The 18,360-nt window shown below is 40.8% G+C and overlaps 1 protein-coding gene across 2 annotated transcripts in view; it reads right to left on the bottom strand.

The window, feature by feature from the left end:
* Window positions 1-18,360, bottom strand: part of pax7a (paired box 7a) — a 72,310-nt gene that overhangs the window by 6,753 nt on the left and 47,197 nt on the right. For both annotated transcript variants that reach the window (XM_061687087.1, XM_061687088.1), the window contains exon 7: window positions 17,973-18,163. In XM_061687087.1, coding sequence (XP_061543071.1) covers window positions 17,973-18,163 — 191 coding nt within the window. The remainder of the gene's footprint in view (window positions 1-17,972; window positions 18,164-18,360) is intronic.

The following is an 18,360-nucleotide window of genomic DNA, read 5'->3' as shown; positions in this document are numbered from 1 at the left end:
GCTGACTTTAAGCCAATGGCCCATCACTTGATACTGTACGGACCAATGGAAAGGCACCGTTTCCACTGGGGTCGGAGAAAAAGAGGACGAAGCGACCCATGTTTTTCTTCACGATGAGTCGGGAGGCGACGAAGGGGCTGATGGGGGTTGAAGGGAACAAGAGCGACTGTTTCCATGAGCTGGCGCTGTCACTAAGTGTTCAGCTGAGGGACATCGGGGTCCCGGGGCGATAATAGACCCGCCGCCCGTGCCAGACGGCCCGAGGCCCGAGCCGGAGCCCGCGGCACAACAAGCGCCGAGGGAGTCCCTAATCCCTCGCCCCCGAGCCCGCCGCCTCATGAATAGTAATGGACTTGGAACTGGTAAATGATCCCCTCAGATCCCCGCGCCGAGCCGGAGAGGCCCGCTGATACTGCAGGTTAGGGCTCGGCCCCGCAATATGACAGCGCGCGCATTATTCCCGCTGCATAAAGCTTCCAATTCAATATTCTAGATTATTGTAATAGCATGTGACATTCGCCAGAGGAAGCGCTCCGAATGTGTTCAAATGGAAGAGATTACCTCGAGTTGTGCTCCACTCTCAAGCATGTTTTTGAAGAGGCAAAAGGAAAGAGGCTGGATTAAAAAAAATATGTATAAAAAAATAAAAAGTGGTGTAGTCTGTATACATCATAAAATACAAAATTCATACAAAAAACACCAAATAAATACCACAAATACAAATAAATGCTAAAATGCTGAAAAAAATCTGCTGTATATACAAAAAAATAAAAAATAAAAATTAAAACAAAATATTTACAACAACAAAAATACTAGATAATCAAAAATAAATACAATATAAATAAAAAAAAAACACGACATGGAAAACTAAATTACTAAAAAATGACACTAAATTAAGTGGCAAACGAAAAAAAGAGTGGTTTAAAATATATTAAATACAATACTGCATATAATAAAATACAAGAAATACACTAAGATTAATGCATAGCAGACAGCATTGCATGAGAGGAATAAGAAAGATGTTTAAAATAAACACACCATAAATACTTAAAAATACTAAGCACACTTAAGTCCAAAAAAATGGTAAAGGTTGCAAATTACTAAAAATATTAAAAAGCAAGCAATACTACCCCCCTGAAAAAAAAGCTAATAAAATACCAGAAAAATCCTAAAAACCAATACACATCAGACCCCTTTTATAATAGCAGGAAAAGGAAAGGTGCTGGTTTAAAAAATAAAAAGGGTGGGGGGGGGGGGGACGACTGTGCCCCACACATGATCCCCTCCTCTCGTAAGCAGACCTTCCTCTCAACATCAGGTTCAGGTTGAGTTTGGCTACGCTACGCTGACCTGTGACCCCTCGGCTGCTAAACCAATTAGGCCCTCATGGAGCCCATCGCCCGCCGCACCCGTGTGAGCCAGCGCAGGAGGAATCGAGCACTTCCTACATTCATCACATCCTTAGGAATTCCAAAACACACAGCACAAATTGTGCTGTGTTGTGACGTGTCGTATCCGTGTGAGGGAGAGTCCATGAGACGCGTCTACAAATTATCCTGCAGGGAGAGTCCATTTTAGCTTTTAATTGCAGCTCGATTGCATCGCAATGGCCAACAATCGCTGCAATTAATATGTCACGCTCATAAAAGTTCTTCAAAAGAAAATGGATGCCTTATCTCCAGAAATGCCTGCCGTCGCACTTTTTTTTTTTGCTATTTTAGTGAATCAGGATGGGTCAGACACTGCCGTCAGTACTTCTCAACAAGTAAAATTTTGGCTTTAATCGTTTAATTTTTGCTGAAGCAGCAAAGATAGGCACTTTTTTCTTGAAGAGCTCTCGATGTAACTTTTTGGTAAAAAGTACTAATAAAGGAGAATAGTTTATTATTATGCTCTAACGAGAAGTTAGTGGGATTTCCAACAAAAAGTAAGCGGAATTATTCTTTTTTTGTGTTCCTTGAAAAAGCTAATTTTATCATAGTGGTAGTGGTGTCCACATTGTTGATTTTGGAGCACATTTTCGACTAAAAACAACTATTCTACCAAAGTTGGAACTTAACTCAACTCAACCTTATCTATACAGCACTTAAAAATAAACAACAGTGAAGCAAAGTGCTGTACATACAAATAAAAATCGAAACACAAAACAATTAAAAATGATAAAACGAAACTAAAAACAAAAACAAAACTAAAATAAGGGCAGAGGCTCATGCTGAGTAATGAAACTGGAAACAATAATAATAATAATATAATATTAGCAAATAAAATATCCCTTATTAATAAAAAAAATTACCTTTAAGAAATTACAATCAATGCTGTAATTTTTATAACTCATACTTCAAGACCTTTTGAACAACAAATTTGTAAGGGTCAATGCAAATTTTTCAAAATTACTATGCAGGACATTTTATTTGTAACGTCTGGGTATTTTGAAAAAAAATAATGATGCAAAATACGCTGTGTTTTGTGGCAAACGTTTTCAGAGCAAAGTTTTTATGTTTGCAGAAGAATGTGCTTTTTGTTGAATAGTTGAAATTCTTATTTGTACAAGTTTTTACTGAAATGCTTGTGAGAACAGTTTGATTCCAAACAATTCCATTAAAATTAGAACTTCAAGCATCACCAATTCAGTGACATTATACAATGTACCACACTTGTATAAAATCACATGAACATTTTACGTTATTTCAGACAAAATGCCTTATAATTATTACTGTACTAGATTTGTTTTGGTAGTTTACAAATGTTCATTATTTTTTCAAATTATGCAAACAAATAATGGCTAGATTTATAATTGGTAGATGTAACTTTGGGGGGATTTTCTACTAAAACGTCAAATTGTAACTTAAAAGTAGCTTTTCTAAGTACTTTGGTCAAATGTACAATGGTGGCGTTGCTCGAGTTACAAAACGGCAATCACGACACGAAAAGGCTTTCTCTCAAATATTCAACAAGAGTAACGACGGGTATGAACAATATACAGCAATACAATTTGCTTTTGGGGGGGACATTTTGGGAAGTTAACCGTTACAAAATATGCTTAATGTTTCACATGCTGCGTTTTTAGCATAAAAGTTAGACAAAAGAATGACGGCTTTTTTGCTAAACACACCCTCTCTTCGCACCCGCAATCGCTTTCCTCTTCCTCACATTCACTCCTCAACCACTCGTTTGTTGTCGGTGGTAGTGCGAGTGCTGCTTGGGGAGATAATGCGAGCCAGGACTTTAGTTTAAAGGACAATGCTCCGGGCTGTTCCCTACACCTCCCCCTCCCTCTGTCCCTCCCTCCCTCTCCCCAGATAGATTACTTTCAAAATAATAACAAAAAAAAAGTAATTAATTCTCTCAAGTTGTGAGCCCTGCAGCCTGCGGAGAATTGTAAATTGATACAATGTGCATCCTTTCAGATAAATAAATAGCGAACTTGAAGTACATAAAGAGCTCCTTTCATAGCTCCTTTCTCATGTCTGCAACAGTCACATTGCTTTTTAAATTTTTAAATGTTTATTTTTTTGTCTTTGTGGATGTTTTACGAGCTTTTCTTTATGCATTGTTGTTGTGTCGCGTGTAAATTCACGCAAAAATAAAGACGTGCATTAATTCTGGAGTGGAATCTGTAGTTTTTGGAGCACCTGCAGCAGTGAGTGTTAAAAATAGGAAAAGTGAGTATACTGTATGTAATACCGAAATGAAAGACATGCAAGGATACCATTTAAAATACAAATGGGGAGGAGACACTTGTGGTATTTTCTCATATTCAAACATCTGCAGCAGTGTGTGTGAAAGTAGAGAAAGTGGAAATGCAAGGACCTCTAGAAGGAAGGCATGGGTACTCAAAATGTGAATAGAAAGTGATATTGAAATGAAAAACCTGAAAGCTGCAAAGTATCCACCCATTCGAACGCCTGCAGCAGTGTGCGGAAAAATATGGGTGAGTGCAAATGCGAAGACCTATGAGAAGGAGGGCAGGGGTGCTTGAGATGCAAATAGAAAGTGATATTGAAAAGAGAGACATGCAATAACATGATTTCAAATACAATTCTGGAGAGAAATCTGCAGCTTTTCCTCCCGATCAAACACCCTGCAGGAGTGCGTGTATAAAAAGGAGAGTGGAAACGGGAAGGGAAGTGGAGCCAGAGATTCGAATAAAGTTATATTGAAAAGAAAGACATGCATTAATGGAAGTTAAAACAGATTAATAGAGTGAAATATGTAGAGCAAAGCATCTAAAAGAAGGGAGAGTGGGAAAATGAAACCCTGGAGAACAAGGACAGGGGTGCTCAAGATCCGAATAAAAAGTGATTAATACTGTTAAAAATAGAATTCTGGAGTGAAGGCTGCAGCATTTCCTCATATTCAAGCACCTGCAGCAGTGAGTGTTTAAACGAAGGGAGAATGGAAATGCAAAGGCCTATAGAAGGAGGGCATATGTACTCGAGATGCGAAGAGAAAGTGATAATGAAATGGAAAACTTGAATTAATACTGTTTAAAATCTCATTCTGGAGTGGAATCTGCAACTTGTCCACCCATTCGAACACCTGCAGCAGTGTGTGTAAAACAATTGGGAAGCCGAAGGCCTGTAGAGGGCGGGGAGGGGTGCTCGACATGCGAAAAGGAAATTATATTGAAAAGAACGAGGTGCATTAATAGTATTAAAAATACAATTCTGGAGTGAAATCTGAGCACCTGCAGCAGTGTTGTGTTAAAAAAAAATAAAAATAAATACATGTAAAAAAAAAAAAAAAAAAAAAAAAAAAAGCGAGAGCGGAAATGTGATGGCCTATTGAAGAAGGGCAGGGGTGCTCGAGCCGCGAATAGAAAGTGATATTGAGTGCGAGGGAAGCGGAGGCTTTTGGGGGTGGTGGAGTACAAAGACTCCTGTAGGACTGCGCTGGCCTGAGGGCTCGCCTGCCTGGAGAGCTGATAGCGAGAGCCCCTCTGTTCCATCCAACACAGCCGCGGCTCCACAAATACTCTTAATCTGCCCAAGACTGGATTAGTTCCTCTGTCACCGATAGCTGCGGCGCTCTGCCCAAATGAAATGCCCCCGAGATGTACCTTTAAGTTAGGCAGAGGTCAAAGGGGCCAGACGGGAGGTGGGGGAATAAAATAAGCACTGTCAAAACGTGCGCAAGTTATCTGAACGCTGCAGAATGTAGCATCTTAGCACCTTAGCAGATCTGCGGGCCCGATAGCCCGACAGAGAGCGATTACCAAAGATCCGCGCGGATGACACTTGAATTGCAGATCGATATTTGGAAGGGCCCGTCCTCAGGGTGCGATTACAGACACTGATCATCCTGGAAGTGTCTGACTTTGACAAGGGACAACTAACTATTCCTGAAGGCACATATACAATCGAGGAAAAGGGACATTTTGGGTTACAATGGCCTGTCACACTCAAAACGTTCTACTTTTGCTGCAGTTTTTCTAGTTTGGAGCTTTTTCTTGGATGTAGCTTTTTTGGCCTTGGAAATGGCACAAAAAGCTATCTTGAGTGCCCTCTGTGGTAAATTGCTGTCATACAGGCATATTCAGTACGAGACCTTAAATATCTCTACCGATAAGAATTTGGCAAAAAGTAGGATGGACGATTATGTATTGAGGAATGTTACCCTAAACCAAAAATATCAAAAATACATCGAACTAAATTTAGAAATATATACTGTATATTTACTGAAGAAAATTGATTAATTTGGTAACTTTTTCTGAACTTTTTAGTCATTCGTCAATATATTTTGGTGAAGATCTGGAATTTTGTCAACCTCAGCATTGCAAGAAGGTTATGAATGCGCACATTTTCCTTGTTGGTTGGTAGATTACTGGATTAAAATATTTAAAAAAAAAATTATTATAAAATAAATTAATTCAAACAAAAATAAGATAAATTAGGGCTTCTCCTTGAAATCCATTACAATATTGTAAAATTTAAAAAACAACAAACAAACAAAAATAAGGGGAAAAAAAGTATGTATATTTGCTGTATTATTTATTGTGGTACATTACCTGACTTCATTTTTCATTTCGTAATGTTTTGGACATTTTCAATCAGCATCTCTATATTTATAAAAAGTATGATATAATATATATATATACATATCTCATATCTTTGTCTTTTATATGTAAACTTTTAACTTTTTCATCACTGTTTAGCTTCACATGGTTCCTTTTGGTGAGGCATACATTTTGTATAAAGTTACCATGTATGGGTCTTTGCTGTCTGAAATATACTTATATTTTTATTTAAAAAAAAAAAACATTTACAATGTTTATTTTACATATGTATTTTTAGTTTTTGTTTGAAAAAAAATGAATGTATAATTTATAAATGGGCACCCATTTAGACTAAAGTTACCAAATATGGTTCCTTGCTCTATAAAATGGCATCATTTTCAATTATTTGCATGACTCTTAACGATCAAATTCAGGTACAAGCAAGGGTGAGCCAGTGCTTACAACATAAACGTGTTCTCACAAGTGGGTCTTCTACACGGAGGCAAGCAATCAGAGGAAAGGGAGCGGTCTTAGCCAAATATGGACAAAGCGGATACAAAACTGGGTCAAACAGAAGTAGCTTTCAGAAGGGCCTATTCTGGATTCTTGTATGACAAAACCAAGGTGTTTTTTTTAAATGTAATTGATACCTATACTAAGTCCATGTTAGAGAGTCACTCTATGGAGGTCTAAATAGCCAACATACGTGACCTTTAAATACGAGGCACAATCGACATTATCTAATAAATGAAACTATCCAGGAGTCAACTCCTGCTCCCTCAACAGTCTGCCCCCATTTCCCTCCCCTCACATGAGATGAGGGGGCCAGCCAGCCCAGCGGGCAGTCAGGCCCCTCATCTGAGCAGACAAAATGACTATTTAAAAATAACAGCGATTGCATAAATTGAATTAAAGCGTTTTGGTCATGGTGGAGGTGGTGCGGTGCACGGGGGGGTGGGGGGAGGTGGAGTCGAGGGGGGGTGGAGTTGAGGGGGGGGAGCGGCAGTGGCAGGCAGCAGATGATGGGCTTTGGCCCGCATGCCACCGCCTTAATTGGCTGCGGCACATTAATAACAAGTGAAAAGTGTCTTCCACCAGGAATGAGAGGTAGTGGCACGGGGGGGACGGAGGGGTCTTTGAAGAATGTGGTGTTGGGGTGGGGTGCTAATTGTGTTCAATTAAGTGACTGATTGGCACTGACAGAAAGTGGGCATTGACACGAGAGGCGCAGATGAGGATGATTAGCAGCCGCTGGAACAAGCTGTCACTCTTCACAACGCCTTTCCTGTGCACGCCACCGCCTCTCCCTCCCCCCCCCCCACACACACAAAAAAAAATACATAAAAAAAAAAATCCCCAAAAAACGGGCAAATATTAAAAAACTAATTCATATTCATCTTACTTCCACAGTTACCTTGGAGTCCAATTAGGTTTATTCTGTTTAGATTTCTTACATACAAGGCTGCTGACTATTCTTGCTGCTGTTCACATTAACACCAAAATATACTGTAGAATAATGATAGTGTAATATAGCATTATGTTTCAATATCATCATGCATGTATCGCTATCCCCCTCTGCAGTTTTTTCAGCTACAATACTGCTGAGTATTCTTGCTGCTGCTGACATTCACTTCTGAAAAGCCCACATTCTAGTATTGTGATTCAACAGTATATAATCATGCATGTATAATTATAATTCCACTGCTGTTTTTGCTGAATACAATGCTGCTGACTTTTCTTGCAACTCTTTACATTAACATCAGAATATATAATATGCATACTAGAATATACAGGGAGTATTTGGTTTATATATTTGTATTCATGTATTTTATCGCCCGACTGGAGTTTTTAGCTACATACAGTGCTGCTGACTATTCTTGCTGCTCACAAGATGCTAAAAACACAAAAATGAATAAACATTCATTTGATATTAAAAAACGTAAATGCTTTATACGCCTTTCATTAAATTTTGGAACTTTTTAAAAAAAAGAAAATCACCATCATTATACATAAACGAATGATGTAGCCATATAGTATCGTTTTCTTTCATTATATTTAATCATAACTAACAAATAAGTGTAAAAACAGGAAGAAATGCATTTCACAGAAAAATAATAATTAGATGAATTTTTTTTCAATCCTTTTTTTTTTTGCCATTTTCCAGAAAATAATTAAATACAATAAATAAATACAAATATTTTTTCTATACACATGGTTATACATAATTGCACCGACCAAATACCTGACCCGAAACCATTCAACCTAATACACATCCAGGTTTTTTTTTTTTATGAACTTTTCTACTAAGGCCGTAACATCTGAGCACGCACAGCTGTTCACTAACCTCTTAAACGCACCACACTTCAAGCTATAAAGTCCCCGGCCCCGCACTAACCAGAGGTTAATATGCCGTCTATTGGACTGCAATTGGAGAACGTGTGGGGAGCAGTCGTCTATTCTTTGCTAGTGATATGCTTGAGTAACTATGGGATGGATTCAGCCACTGGGAACAAGCGAGGCCCCCTTTCAAAAGCACACACACACACACACACACACACACAGACTTCTAAATTAAACGGCAGATTTTCTGATTCCAGGAGAGTGGTTTTGGTGGGGGGGGGGTGCAGCAGGAGGAGCAAAGCGAGAAAAGGTTGGAGGTAGGGAGGAGGAGGAGGGGTGGAGATGGTTTGTTTGCTAAAACCAGCAGGGGCCAGGGTTGGTGAAAAATGTCAGGTCAAATTGTTCTTGACAGTGTTAATATTTGCACCTCATAGCCATAATTACATGTAAATAAATAGTGAAATAGCTCTCAGCTGGAGGCCAAGCGGGGAGCTACCGAGGAGCCGCAACGCCCAGCTGAGCTCCGGCCCGAGCGGGATCGTTTTATTGGCCGGGCCGACGCTAACGTTGTGAATAAACTTTGGCGCAAAGGGGGGTCGCCGCCATGAAAGTGTAGGTGAGAGAGGAAGGGGTAAAAAGTCAAGGCGCGGTATCAATCACATCAATGCACCTGTCAAAGTGGCATCTGGAACTAACAAGAAGCACATGCGGCGTGCGCACGCACACACACACATCATCGATCATCACACTGCGATCATCCCATAATATCATTTCACTCACCTGACTTTTGAACCCCCAGAGGAAGACAAAATGGTCACCGCAGACGCTTCACCTGCCCGCCAACGGGCCAAAGACAAGTGGAAGTTATTGGCTCTCAGAGCAAAACTGCTTGATATGTTCACTGTGTGACATCTTCCTTGCCAAATAGTGAGCTCTCATTTATCGCCACTTGCTGGCTAGCTTTACATGGCATTTCTGAAAATTTCAGTAACAAAGCGTGGACGTATATCTTGAACTTGCTTAATAGCGACATCATTTTTGCTTTTAAGCTCATTTCAAGTAGTTTAATGGCTAGATAAAGCAAGGTTGTAGATGACCACATAAAATCTCAAGTGTTTCTCTATGTAACATTTGGCCTCCAATAACTTGGTGAGCTCAAAGTAGTCATGAAATCAACGGTTGCAGACGACTATAATGGAGCCCGCTGGGCAACCTCCAAACATTTACGATGCTGAATGTGTCTCATAAAAGGTGAACAATAATAAAGTAATCAATTCATGAATGGGCCGGCACAGTATCCTTCTCCTTCACAGTTCTGAGGTTTGACGTTCGAATCTCGCCTCTGGCCTTACTGTGTGGGGGTGGGTGTGCAATTTTCTCTGGGTAGTCAACTTTATGTATTATATACTGTATTTTATATATTACAACCTTTGTGAGGATAAGCGGTAAAGAAAATGGATGGATGGATGGTAAAATGGGGTGAACCTGACAGCATGTCAATTGGGCATATCAAAAATTGGAGTCGGTCCGTAGTGGTTCAGGGAGCATATTTATTCACCGTCATCTCACATTCGCCACCTACAACGGTTCTAAAGCTGAGCCATTTGTTTAATTGACCTACAATACCTGTTGCAGTATACACGTTTATAATGCTTAATTTTGAATGTGTTTGTGTGGGAGCTCAAAAGAAAGTGTGTGCAGTGCGTATGGGAATAGGGGCTATTTTAATTTTTGTTTTGGTACTAGAAGTGAATCAGTAAATTATAAAACTAATACTATCAAACATTTATTGAGCAGCAACATGTGAACCACCCCCACCAAACAATGACGCTGACTCTGGAGCGCTGCCCGGCAGGAGAGCTTCATTCGACTCTGCTGGAGCCACAAATTTCTTCCAAATCGGCCTGCCGTTCATGTCTCATCTGTTAAAAGCCTTAACGGAACATGAGGGACCCCATTCAGAACGTGACGCGACAAGAGGGAATGTACTGGCATTCGTGGTAAACTATCACCCTAAAAGTAGTGCGCATTTGAGCCTCCAGGACACAGCAGCCCCGTTCACGGATACTGTGATCGACCATCTGAGAACATATCAAGACTTGAATGCGGAAAAGTGTCAAAATCCCAAGCAAATTCCCACGGGGAAATGGGAGCATAGGGTGAATGTAGCCTTATGACACGTGACGTAACATCACCGAAATGGAAGAAAAAGATGACATTTTTGACTCATGTAGGGATCTCGAGGAGTGTTACGCATACAATTTGACCACAGTTGCTATAGAAAATGGATGGACCACAAAAAGCATTGGGCTTATAATGTAATACGTAGCCTGTATAAACTCCGCGTCATACAATAAGGGTACGGTTAGGATAAAGTTGTGCCAGCAAAAGTCACCTTCACTGGCGGACGAGTCAGTCGAGAGCGCAATATCACCGCCGGTGTCTATTTTCGATAGCATCCGAGTGTGTGCCGACAGTGTAATAAAGGCAGCAGTAGCGGTCCTGTACACCTTATAGGCATCGTCGATGCGTGGGACACACAGCATGCGAATCAGTCGCAGTCTTTTTGCTCCTTAAATCCCCATCTTCTAGGATTTACCCAAATTCATATTGGCTGCCTCGGCGAGATAAATGTAAATCACATTCCCCTTATATTTATTATTTATCGGGTTGCGGCAGCTCACTTTCAACGGGAAGTATCTCGCACCCGCACACAAACACCCTTGCATTTAAATAGCATTTTTATTGTCCGCCCTAGCCTTTCATCTGGGCGCTGCCTCTCCAGGGGAGAGACGTTTTGGAGCTCAGGAGGAAGGTGGCGGTGGCGGTGGCGGGGGTTTGGATAGCGCTAGTGAGCGCGCCATGACATGCAGCCAAATGAAGAGGAAAGAAAGGTTGCTAGGTGAGAAATAAGAGCATGAATGCATCACGCCAGCACTGGAATATTTGGGAGAAACGGCTTCACTCGGTTGCCCTGGAGTCATGTGGAGTACTAAACCTCTTATTATCATATTATTATTAATACCTCCACCAAGCACAGAGCACCACACCCAATTTTTGGGCAGGAGTGTTGCTTACGTCAAGAAAAAAAGGATTACAATTGGATGAGGATCTTGATAAAGGTGCAGATTTATCTATCTATAGTAAATACTGTATTGTATTATTATCAATATGATATTCATATATGTAATTATTTAATTTTTTGTTGTTTCAATTTAAAAATATATAAACATTGAATACAACAACCCCCCTTCCATCCGAGGGGGTTACGGTCCAGACCACCGCCAGCAATAAGTGAAAATACAATTTCAAAACAATAAAAACACATTTAAACACACAATATATTAAGAGAGACCAAGACCAATGATCAACACAAAAATATTGTAAAAAAAACATTAAAAAAAAAAAAGAGTAACAACTGTCATAACACAAAAAAAAATAAACTGCAATATATTGGGACCTCGGCGGGTGAACCACCATATAGCGGGGGTTTACTGTAATGCATGAACGTTAATGAGAACATTTCAAAGATCTGGATAAAGGCGCATATCCAGGATTTTTGTTTTTAACATTTGTTTTTACACACAAATGAGCTACTTTTCACAAAACTTTAAGTTTAAGTGCAGAGGCAAAAAAGTTGAATGCGCTGCTATTGATGGTAGCAGATGTCCTGCACATGGCTGTTACATCTCTGCAAATGGGAGCATTTAGTAGAGTACACACACACACGCACACGCACACGCACACACACACACACACACACACATACACACACACACAGCTTGTGTAGTGTATGTTAGTGATGTCACAGTCAGCGCAGGTTTCCTCAGAGTTCAGAAGTATTGCAAACACAACAGGCAGCAGTAATAATCTGTGCACAAACAGTATAGCCACTGGATATGATTTACAGTCCCAGGATTTTCTTGGCAGCTGCCAACAGCGAGTCTTTTTTTTTAATTCATTCCTTTTTTTTTTTTTTTTTTTTTAAACAGAAAGCCTCTTATGTCTTCTTAAAAAAAAATACTTGCCAAATTGAAACAGCATTTGTTTTAATGGGACTTCTAATTAACCACTATGTGCCCCCCCATTCACGCACCCCCCTCTTGCTGAGCGAGTGGCAGTGCTGTGAATGCAGGCGGGCGATGTGCTCATCCCCTTTGATTTGTTGTCAGCGGCGGCTGCCAGCTGACACAGTGCCCGGTGAGAGGCTTAATGCCCAAGTTTTAATAGTGTGGGGGACGACACCAATTCCCCCCTACCATGTCTCTCATTGGTATTCAGGTGCAGGGTGTGTTGTTAGAAGTCAGGCAGAATGAAGTCAGATTGTTCCGTATACTTCACCCCCCTCTTCTTCTCTCCTCTCTCCATTTTTTGGCAGCGACAAGAGCTCTTAAAAATAATTCATCCAGTTTTTTTTTTTTTTTTTTTTTTTAAAGAAGCGTCTTCGTAGGCTAATGGAGGAGAGGCAGCTCCGTTTGGAGTCTCCCCTGGCTTATCTCGCTCAGACAGTTGTGGGGTGTCGCTGGTGAGGACGGTGTCAGCGTGCGTTGGTGCAGTGCAGGCGGGCAGGCCCCGGGACACGGATCAAAGGGAGGCAGGGGTGAGAGCCGCACAGTGCCTCTGATCCTGTGTACGTGTGTGTATGTATGTATGTATGTGTGTGTGTGTGTGTGTGTGTGTGTGTGTGTGTGTGTGTGAGAAGGCCCTGCCCACTCACACAGCCCAAAGGCCCTCTCCATACACACACATCCCTGTCATTCCAAAACACTTTTGTAAAACTGGGAGAGAAAAAAAAAAAAAGTTCATTTTCGTCAAACTTTGTTAACTTCCTTCATCAAGACTGCAATGAAATCTCGCATCGCGACGTTCACAAGGCGGTGGGACACATGGAAATAGTTGTCACTGATGGTGAAGTGCACGGGGTGGCAAACTTGTTTGCATCGTGGGCCACATTGTGGTTCCACTTGGCTTCATGGGGCCGATTATATCGGTGAAATCACATGAATGCATAATCGCCAGGGATGTAATTGTATGCCAAAATTCACAGTTCAGTATCTACAGTGGTGCCTTGATATATCAGTTTGTTACGTGACTATGGTCGTAACCTAAATCGTGACTATGGTCGTAACCAAAATCACTTAAATCATCTTTTCCAATGAATGGAAACACCATTCATCAATTACAGCCTCCCCCCCAAAAAAATCTGACTGAAATTTTGGCAATGCGTTTATTAATAAGGAAAACTGCATTGTGCTGTATCGTACTTTAAACAAACAAATAGAATGTAAATAATTTTTAAAAATGTGCATCATGATTAATTCATTGCAGCTCCTTCTGGTGTGCATGAATTAGCCACCGGGAGTTTCGCAACTACTGGAAGTGACTGAGTAAGCTGCAGTAATATTACTTGTTTTTTGCTGAGGATAAAGAATATAGGCTCTAAGTATTTTGTCAACAGGAACAAAAAATTTTAGGAAAGTCCAAGCTCAACAGTTTGCCTTCTTTTTAGGAAAAGAACCATGTAGACAAGTGCAACAGTAGGAACAATGACGAATTGAGAGCCAAGGCTTTGCATTGGTACCATGCTGATATACAGTACATACAATAGTACATACAGCCAGAGGCTGAGCTGCATTGTGTTTGTTCATGGACCGCATGCGTGTGGCTAGACTGCAAGGCAGTTACTGTAGACTCTTTGTCCCTCACCCTAACAATCGCCGCATCAAACCATATACCCACAGTCCTAGCATTTGATTGTTATAATTTTTGTGGCTAGTTTTGAAAAACTAGAAGATTTGAAAATAAATGCATACATTGAAAAAATATATATAGAACAATAAAAAACAAACAATATATTGACAAAATATATCTGTGAAGGCCCTGCCGCAATGGATATTTGAACACAAAAGGTGGAGCAACACATGTCAGACAGACACTACAACAATACATACAGCAAAAATTGGAAGTTCAGGTATCAAATTTGAGAATGGTTGTTGGAAACTGCTCTTCTCATGCTAAAATGCCCTTAAGTAAGGCACCAAACCAAAGGTGTGTTGGTGCCTATCCCAGCTGACTTTAGACAAGCGGCAGGGTACACCCTGAACTTGTCGCCAGCCAATCGTGGAGCACATATAGACAAACAACCATTCACACTCACATTCACACCTACGGGCAATTTAGAGATTTCAATTAACCTACCTTGCACGCACGTTTTTGGAATTTGGGAGGAAACCGGAGTACCCGGAGAAAACCAACGCATGAAAACAGGCAAACTCCACACAGGAAGGCGGAGACCAGATTTGAGCCCACGACCTCTGAACTGTGAGGCGGATGTGCTAACCAATCATCCATCCATCATGCCAGAATAAAAAACGCCTTTTAATAATTAAAAAAAAAAAAAAAAAACTAGGACTGCAACAATACCGCAAATGAGCCGTTCTTTTTCCCTTTTTTTTTTTTATAGCTGCTGAATTTCAAATGTGCAGCACTAGTTTACTGCCGTCTCCCTGCAGGTGTCCACACCATGCAAAAATAAAGAATGTTACTTCCAGGAAGGCCGCCTTATAAAACATAAGAAGTAGCCTCTAATGCCAACTACACAACTGTTTGTTGAAACTATGCTCCTTCTGAATGATGACTGGACAAAGATCTAGAAAGGCAAGAATGAACTTGGGTTGTGTGTGTGTGTGCGTGTGTGTGCATGTGTGTGTGTGCGTGTGTGTGTGTGTGTGTGTGTGTGTGTGTGTGTCGCATGCTGTGCCTCCAAATGACCAACAAGAGCAACAAGGAAAATACTTCTGGAGTCATTGCTGCTGCCCAGCCATGCACAGCTAACCCAGGACCACCCCTCAAGCGGCCAAACACATCTCTACAATGAAAACAGCAAGCGCTTTCACTTTTTCGGGGAGATGGCTTTCCCGCCAGCCATAATGAGAAAAAAAAAAAAAAACGTGTACTCTCGGCATAGGTTACAGGACTGGGATGGATGCGGGGCTCCTGACGGGCCTTGCTGAACCCTGCAGGATTCCATTACAGACGTGGCGACGCGCCACTGCAGCCCATTTGCTGGAAAGCAGAGGATCTTTTTTGCAGCAGCAGCAAAGGACCATATAGTTCACACTTCGCAATGCACAAGCGTATCGCTGGCAAACAGATGCAACGACACTCAATGCTCATTTCCATTCTAATGGATTGCTCTTCATGTGCGTTTTCCCCATGAAGAGCTGTAAATAATGACAAATGAACTCAATTTGCAATGTATGAGAATATGTTTAATTGCAAGCCAGCTGCATTAACTCGTGGTTTCTTAGCACGTTTGTTTGCGCGCTTGGCAGGACGTCGCAACCACGGGTGTGAACCTTGATTCCACTGCCAGTGGGAACGTTTCATTCCCATGCTGAGAGACTGATGGGAATGGCGCGCGGCCTTGCACACAAGCGTGGCATGACGCATCAAAAAAATCCCCCCCCCCAAAGAAAATGGAAAAAACATCCCCAAATAATTCACATTGGAACACAGAACCGAAACAAGAATGAAACTTGGTAGAGCGCAGACCTCTGCCAAGGTCCAGCAAACCCAATTTTAATCAATTTACCAGCACAGCCTGCATATGCATGGGATGGTAGTCAGTTTATTAAAACAAAGGTACATCAATTATCGATCATAAGCTCAAAAAAACACTGTGTCCAAAGTTGTCAGTTACTTGGTTAATTAAAACAAAGCAATGACTACGACTATTGCTAATCATCAACTCAAACCTTTTTGTTCCTTTTCTCAAAGCTGTCAGTGCTTGCCTTGCGGCCTTGCCAACCACAAACTCTTCATTATGTTTGTTTTTAAAAGGTTGTCACTACTTGGTTAAGTCAAACTAAGTCATGACTTCGCTCATACCCAATCATCAACTAAGTACTATGTTCACTTCCCAAAAAATATCAGTAATTGGTTTACTAATATAAAGCAATGGCGACACCTATTGACAACCATAAAACTCAAAATTTTACATTTGTTTTTAAAAGGTCAGCTAGTCCAGTAAACAAAGGAATGATTACGCCTCTTGCCAATCATCAACAAAACACTTTTCGTTTAATGTCAAAAAGCTGTCATAACTTGGTTTAATAAAACCATGTCATGGCTACACTTATTGTCATTGAAAAACAATGCAGTCATTTTATGAAAGTGGTGGTACTTGGGTTAGTAAAATAAAGTCATGGAGACACCTATTCTAAAGTATCAGCTCGATACTTCACATTTATCTTCAAAGTTGTCACCGCTTGGTTCGATGAAACTACTGTAAGAGCTACACCTATTGTCAATCACCTAATCTATCTAGCGAACTAACATTTCTGTATTTGTGTTCTTAAAACACACAAGACAAAGTTAACAATGTCCTATACATTTATTTTGTATTTTTTTTGACCAACTAGATATATAAACACAATGCATCATAGAAGACTTGAATCAGTAATTGAATAAATCCATACTGTTTGCCCAAGGACTGCTGTTCTATAATCCACGCTTCATGACAGGATATGTTTGATATCCTAACGCATCCCTGTAGAAAGCCAGTATTACAGAGAGACATTAATTTAATATATTGATCTCTCTCTCTATTACTTTTTTTTTCAAATGACTTTGGTGTTCCTGGTGTTTTTCTGCAGGTTTTGCAGTGGGAGCATTAGCAGCTAAAGCCCCCTGCACCACGATTAACAATCAAACACGCTGTGAGCCAGAGTGTTATCCTCCTCCGTCGTTCCAGCAGGAGAGAAAATCTCTTTTTTGTCCCAAAATCCTTAATTCTTTCTTCTTAAAAAAACAGTAATACCAAAAATATGCTCTGAGAAATATTTTAAAAGGGGGTCGAGGGGCTCAAATAAAACACACGTGAACGGCGGGGGTAATTGTGGACAAATGCAGCATTGAAATTAATGTTCAACTCTTTACGCACCATTTCAATCTTATTTTCTGCTTGTTAACCGCATCTTGTCGGTGAGGGTGGGCAAGGCTGGCCAGTCTTGATGGGTAATTGTGTATAATTCACTCCGTACACACGATTTGCATCATTTACAAATCGTTTCTTTTCCACTCTCTGGCGCTTGAAACTCAACCTAGAACACGGCGCCCGAAGAGGTTAACTGCTGGGCTTCTTTTTTTATACAGGAAAAAAGAGGGCCCAAAATGAATTTAGACAGTAAAAATAGTGACCAAATTCTTTGTAAGTGCTTAAAAATAAAACAGAAAGGAAATAGGGGGTAAAAAAAAAATGTTGAGTCTTGCGGCTGCAGACAATTACACCAAGAAGATTACGGGTCTACATTTTTAAGCTTGAGCTAATTATTTCATCTCCATGTATGCTGGCTGCGACGTGCAGGATTTAGACGTCCCAGGAAAGTGGCTGTTTGGAGCGCTCGCCGCCTACTATCAAGATGAATTTTAATTTGTTGATGTTAATCCAATTGTTTTACCAATGTAACAATTTGGAGTCACTGAAATAAATCCGAGGGCTTTGGAAGGCACATAAAAGCCCATATTGGTAGTTATACCACCGAACATTTTAATTGCACTCAAATACAATGACATAATAATTCTTACGAGTGAGGAAAGCCGGAGAAGGAGGGGTAGACGATGGAGTTGGACTGACCTGCGGGGAGAGCCCGTTGCCGACTGCGTTCATATGGTTGCCGGAAGCCGAGGGGCTCATGAAGGAGTCGGAGTAGCTGGAGAAGCTGTGGCGGTTGGACGACAGGCCGTACGCAGAGCTGCTGTCACTCAGGCCGCCCTGGTGCATGGAGGACGGGGGCAGGGGTTGAGGTCTGTGCAAGGTACTGCCCTCTAATACGGAAAGAAATACACGCAGGTAAGCGAGGATTTGAAGTTGTCTGTACTTGGTCTATTAAAACCAAGTAACGACCGCACATATTGTCATCAGATCGGAATGTAACTGTTGCTTTTCCAAAGTTTTTGCTACCTGGTGTAATAAAACAAATGAATGGCTACACTTACTGTCAACTATCACATCAAAACAATGT

This window comes from Phycodurus eques, chromosome 10 (genome assembly GCF_024500275.1).
Source record: "Phycodurus eques isolate BA_2022a chromosome 10, UOR_Pequ_1.1, whole genome shotgun sequence".
Classification (NCBI taxonomy): Eukaryota; Metazoa; Chordata; class Actinopteri; order Syngnathiformes; family Syngnathidae; genus Phycodurus; species Phycodurus eques.
Note: the sequence above shows the minus strand (reverse complement) of the source record. Positions and strands in the feature narration are given on the sequence as shown.